The following is a 6767-nucleotide window of genomic DNA, read 5'->3' as shown; positions in this document are numbered from 1 at the left end:
TTCCTGAAGCAAAGTTATACAAATTATAGCACAAGAAAAACACCCTCTGTAAGCATTTCACTGGCGGATTATGTACCGTTTGCGATACTCTTGTTAAATCGAAGCAAGCTACTGACACACAAGTTGATGGTGCAGGGGTTCTAACAGTTTCGTTTAAAGTCAACATTTCGCAAATTCTACGGTCGTTAGAAACGATCTAGTTTCTCAATACAACCTATCATTGGGTCAAATGCTGTCTGGCGTGATTCAGACCGATTGTTAGACCGCTCTTGGCACACTGATTTTGACTACGGATAACTCCGTTTACCTGATCAAGATGTAGGGATTACGGCGGGTGTGACCGGTCGACAGTTGATGCTTTCTCCTCCTAGGCACCTGTTCCCACCTCTGGTGTGTCCAGGAGTCCGTGTTTGCCCAACTCATAGGAGCTAAGCCCGTTTTGGGCCCGAACTCTGTGATACCATAAATATCTATATTTATGGTATCACAGAGTTCGGGCCCAAAACGGGCTTAGTCCCTGTGGCCCAACTCTCTATTTTGTACATGTATTGCTTATAGGAGTTATGAGATTGATCACTGTTCGTTATCTTCGCCTTTCATACAATAATTGAATTGATGCGCGTTAAGTACAATTCAGTTTAAGAGAGCAATAATTGAAATCACGTACATTGCTCTCTTCAACTGAATTTAGCGCGCATCAATTATAAATTAATGCGCGCAATAGTTGAATTATTGCTCTCTATTGATATCATTAATTCAGTGGATGCTCGTAGTAATTCTTTAGAGAGAGCAACTTAGAGTTATCTTCAACTCAACATATCCACAATTGAATTAATGATATCTTTAATTCAATTGTTGCTCTCTTTAAAAAAAAAAGTTGATGCGCATTAACACAAATAAATACAGATATCTTCAATGACTGAATTAAAGAGATCATCAAATTAAATCATTTGTACAAATCTATAAGTTAAATGCGAAAATTCAATCACACGGATGCGTGCATCACTTCAATTATTGTGCGTAACTCTTCGTTTTTTTCTGTCTTTGAATGATTGATTGATTGTTCATTGCTTAACGTCTCTCTCGAAAAAAAAATTCACTCATATGGAGACGTCACCAAGACTGGTGAAGGGCTGCAAAATTTAGGCCTTTGCTCGGCGCTTACAGCCATTGAGCACTGAGGGTTCTTTAGCGTGCCACACCTACTGTGACACGAGTCATCCGTTTTTAAGGTCATCTCCAAGGACCCGTGGACATTCACACCTGATGTCGAGCGTTTGGCGATGGAACTGTCACTACCTATTTTAACGACTTAGGTTTGTCGCGGCCGGGATTCGAACCCCGGCCTTCCGCATGTGGGGCGACCACCTTCAATGTTATTTGGATTTGTTACATTATGAGGACTTGGTTAGTTCCTCTCTAAATAAAAGATGACAATGATGATGGCCGACGTGATATATTGATATCATCTTATAGTAATGCAGACACCAAATATGTTATTACAGGAAATGATATATTCTTTATAAATACAGTGTGACACTTTATATAACGTTGTACATAATGACATTAGGTATTCTATGATGTGCCATTATATGATATGTGATACTATCAACATATACTGACTTCGGGATGTGATGACATCATGGAATTTTACGAGGTGACAACTAAATGTCAATTACATGATGAGGTATCTTCATATCATTATGTGATAATGGTATTGTCATATCATATACATTGAAATGACAATGAAACATCAATTAATGAAGATACCACATTATCCTTCGTTTTTTTGTCTACCTTCTTGGAAGATGGTTGCATCTCATAAACATTTTTTTTTTCTTCTACCCCGAAGATTGCTTTGAAGTAGAAAATGAAACATATAGATAAAGAACCCCCCAATGCTCCGGACCTCCATGAAAGACCTCCGGATCTGGTTAGCTACTATTCAATTTCTGTTTAGATTTTTAAATACGTACGTGTGTATATGTAATCGGTACTATATATAATTAATTTAAAAAACACACACGCGTCGTTTTCTAGCGTGTACTGATTGTAACAATATCGAATATGGCCTACATGTAATTGTTCTTTTTTAAAAAGACATTCTCATTTACAAAATTTAAAATCAATCATCTGCGTCGATAATTGTATTGTGTTTTCGTGACATGATTGTATATTTCGAATCCGAATACAGTTTGGTCTACTTTCATATAATGGTTGGATCATAGTTTCCAAAATAAAATGTACAGAAAATATTTTCTTTTTATTGTGTATCTGTACGGAAACCTAAAGAGATGTCAATGTAAGTATTTTTGCATAAATTTTCAATGGATACTCAACTATACTAAATATCAGAGCACGTGTCTTGTTTATGTTTAAAATCATGCACATGTATATTGGAAAGCAGAGACATAAAATTTAGCAAAATTATATTAGTGAAATCAAATGTAAAAGAAAGCATTGACGAAAGAGAGGAGCTAGGGAGATCTTCGTGGTCATGCTGTAAGTTTGAAGACCGTGAGTAGTAATATTCCATGTAGATTTACTCATCATCATGATCAATATATGACTATGTTTCATAACTAGTACGAGTTAGTAGTCCTTTTATCCTCAAACTGGAGTTTATCTTTCTTTTTTTCAAGGGACGCGAGGCTTTAAAAAAAAGGGGGGGGGGACGAAAGTTTGAGAAAACTAGTCATTAACAAGCACATGTTTCTCCACAATCTAATTAGAATTAGATCCTATGATCGGCCCATCTACTATCGCTATAACTATGTGTAGCAATAGTAAATGAGCGGATCATATAGGGTCTGATTTTAATTAGATTGTGCCATTATATACTACTGAAAGATTTTTTTCTGAACGTTTTACCTTCAGCTGATGTCAAACTCTACTGAAATAGAGAGAGAGAGAAAAAACCCAACCAAAACAAAAAACAACCCCCCCCCCCAAACAAAAACCATGTACAAACTGCGCCGAAGTGAAAAAAGCAAGCTAAGCTGCTAATAGGAGAATATATATATATATATATATATATATATATATATATATATATATATATATATATATATGTGTGTGTGTGTGTGTGTGTGTGTGTGTATGTATATATGTATGTATGTATGTATGTATATAATTTTATTAATCAAAGCAAGATCATCCAGATGTATTTTTTTTTTTTATGACTTTATTGTCTTTAATCTACTTCTACAGCACATACAACTACCGCTCAGGAAGTGACGACATTCACCACAACCTGTAACGATTACACCCATGACGTCATCAAGATTCAATCAGCATCGTATTATCAAATTGGTGGAACATGCACCAATGACGTCACTTCTATTCTCTCAAGTGCCTGCGACGATAACGATTCTTGCTCTGTAAACGTTTATGCCAGCGTTTTAGGGGACCCGTGTCCTGGAGTAACCAAAGAACTCTCCGTCACACACAAATGTGTGGGTAAGTTATCAACATCAACTAGCACGCCTGCTAATCGATCAATTGCATAACAAGAGGTTATGTATAAAAATCAAAAGAGATCGATTTCCGGTTATGCAATCGATACCCAAATTTCACATGCATAGATGGTAAATTGCCTCAATGCAAGCAATTGTTTAGATTTTAATTAAAATATAAGAATGTGATTTGATGAGTAATTCTATTTTCTATTGTTTTACACTCTTATGAAATGCAAGGGTCATCGATTAGCAACGATTTTTTGTTCTGAAGCGAGGGTCGGTGAAGCGAAAACGCTGTCAGAAAATCGTATTTACCGACAGGACTTTGTGTTTATTTCATTTTAAACATAATTTTCAATTTTCACCTTTAGTTCACAACATTTGCGACCTTTGCAGCAAAATTCGGACTTTGATTTGTGTATTATTTAGCAAATATACGAGGTAAATGACGTTGCCTATGCAAGTGATCCAAACGTTGTGAAGGAGAATTTAGGTTGTGCATGAGAGGAAGAAGAAAAAGTTTTAAGCCATATACATAAATCATTTCTGAGACTATCTAACTCTTGGCAATCACTTTTTTCTATTATCTCTTCGACAAGGCTACATGTGACTCAAGCTATCCTCGACTCCGCTCCCCTTTAAAGACTCTCATATCTTTTTTTTTCTGCTCTGAAAAAAAAATTAAACTCGAACAAGAGATATTTGTAAAACACATATCCCCCGGTGCAAAATTGAAAAGGGTTATACACACACATCATTTAATTGGTAGTAGTATCATCAATTCAAAATATTGAGCAGACAATATCTTCCTATGTCAAGAGTGGATTGATCATTTGACCTAAAAATCAATAGGGGTCATTTTCACCTGAAGATGTACCAGTGTACCAAGTTTGATGTATGTCAAGCAAAGGGTTCTCAAGATATTGAGCGGAAGGTGTATTCCTATGTCCAGAGTAAATTGACCCTTTGAACTTTTGATCTGAAAAATACTAGGGGTCGTCTTCTTCTCATAACCAACCTACATATGAAATATCATTACGATCAAGTGAATGGTTCTCAAGATATTGAGCGGACAACATGTGGTCTACCGACCGACAGGTGCAAACTAATATGCCCCTCTTCTTTGAAGAGGGGCATAACAATGAAAATTCATTTTATTTTTTCGGCACGAGTATTTATGTGTTACTATATTAAATTTCCTAAAAAGCAGGTTTCTTTTGTAGCTGTAACACTAGTACCAAGATTGGGGGGGGGGGGGGGGGGGGCTAAATCATTCTGCTAAATTTAAGAATTTTAAACTTTATAACAATCTATATTATTATAGAAAGCCTAGATTTCTTTAATTCTAAACTTTTCATGAACAAAATTTAACAGTACAGTTGTTTAGAGTTGATCTACCCAGCCCAACGTGTAGAAACCGCAAAAGGCTTTTGTATTGTTTATAAACTAGTAGATTCACATCTTAACACCAAAGGTATAAAGATAAAAAAAGAAACAAGAGATGTTTGTAAAACACATATGCCCCCCATGGTGCAAAATTGAAAAGGGTTATACATACACATCATTTAATTGATAGTACATGTAGTATCATCAATTCAAAATATTGAGCAGGCAATATCTTCCTATGTCAAGAGTGAATTGACCATGTGACCTCAAAATCAATAGGAGTCATCTCCTCCTGAATATACACCACTGTACTAAGTTTGATGTCTGTCAAGCAAAGGGTTCTCAAGATATTGGGCGGACAGTATATTCCAATGTCCAGTTTGACCCTTGACCTTTGACCATGTGACTTCAAAATCAATAGGTGTCATCTTCTCCTGAATACGTACCAGTGTACCAAGTTTGATGTCTGTCAAGCAAAGGGTTTTCAAGATATTGAGCAGACAGTATATTCCAATGTCCAGTTTGACCCTTGACCTTTGATCATGTGACCTCAAAATCAATAGGAGTCATCTTCTCCTGAAGATATACCAGTGTACTAGGTTTGGTGTCTGTCAAGCAAAGGGTACTCAAAATATTGAGCGGACATTATATTCTTATGTCCAGTTTGACTCTTGACCATGTGACCTCAGAATCAATAGGGATCATCTTCTCCTGAAGATGTACCAGTGTATGAAGTTTGATGTCTGTCAAGCAAAGGGTTCTCAAGATATTGAGCGGACAGTATATTCTAATGTCCTGTTTGACTCTTGACCTTTGACCATGTGACTTCAAAATCAATAGGAGTCATCTTCTCCTGAAGTTGTACCAGTGTACCAAGTTTGATGTCTGTCAAGCAAAGGGTTCTCAAGATATTCAACGGACAGTATATTCCTATGCCCAGTTTGACCCTTGACCTTTGATCATATGACCTCAAAATCAATAGGAGTCATCTACTCCTTAAGATGTACCAGTGTGCAAAGTGTGATGTTTTTCAAGTAAAGGGTTCTCAAGATATTGAGCGGACATTATATTCCTATGTCCAGAGTAAATTGACCCTTGACCTTTGACTTTTTGACCTGAAAAACACTAGGGGTCCTCTTCTACTCATAACCAACCCACATATGAAATATCATTATCATCAAGTGAATGGTTCTCAAGATATTGAGCGGACAACACATGGTCTACAGACCGACCGACCGACAGACCGACCAACCGACAGTTGCAAAACAATATGCCCCCTATTTTTCAAAGGGGGGCATAAAAAAACATTATCATATAACCGAAGTTTTTTACCTTTTATGTGCATCGTGATCGCGATCTTTTTTTCTTTGACATGCTAATACTACCTGGGCCGTTAATGATGATCAGAGAGGTTAAAGGCTAAGACTAACTGCACACCATGCCCGAGTCTACAGAATGCACATTTAAATTTCATAGGGTTCTTTACCAAAAATAAATACAGTTTAAGAAGTAAAAAGTAAATGAATAAAGTGCATGTATGTTGCCTTCATTGTACATAGTTATGGCAAGCCCTTTCACTATTTATTCGAAAAATAAGATATCTCTTTAGATTAAAGAGATATCTCTTATTTTAAAGAGATATCTCTTTAAAATGAGAGATATCTCTTAATCTTAAGAGATATCTCTCTAAATAAGAGATATCTCTTTCACTTAGAGAGATATCTCTTTCACTTAGAGAGATATCTCTTTCACTCAGAGAGATATCTCTTTTACTTAGAGAGATATCTCTTTTACTTTAGAGATATCTATTACACTTTGAGAGATATCGCTTATACTTTAAGAGATATCTCTTTCACTTAGAGAGATATCTCTTTCACTTAAAGAGATATCTCTTTTACTCTGAGAGATATCTCTTTTACTTTG

General features: G+C 36.1%; 1 protein-coding gene across 1 annotated transcript in view; it reads left to right on the top strand.

The window, feature by feature from the left end:
* The first annotated feature begins 2241 nt into the window (after positions 1 to 2241).
* LOC125648132 (uncharacterized) overlaps positions 2242 to 6767 on the top strand; it is a 25111-nt gene continuing 20585 nt past the window's right edge. The window contains exons 1-2 of the mRNA XM_048875058.2: positions 2242 to 2302; positions 3211 to 3459. Coding sequence (XP_048731015.2) covers positions 2242 to 2302; positions 3211 to 3459 — 310 coding nt within the window. The remainder of the gene's footprint in view (positions 2303 to 3210; positions 3460 to 6767) is intronic.

This window comes from Ostrea edulis, chromosome 6 (genome assembly GCF_947568905.1).
Source record: "Ostrea edulis chromosome 6, xbOstEdul1.1, whole genome shotgun sequence".
NCBI lineage: Eukaryota > Metazoa > Mollusca > Bivalvia > Ostreida > Ostreidae > Ostrea > Ostrea edulis.
This window is presented reverse-complemented; position numbering and strand designations above follow the sequence as displayed.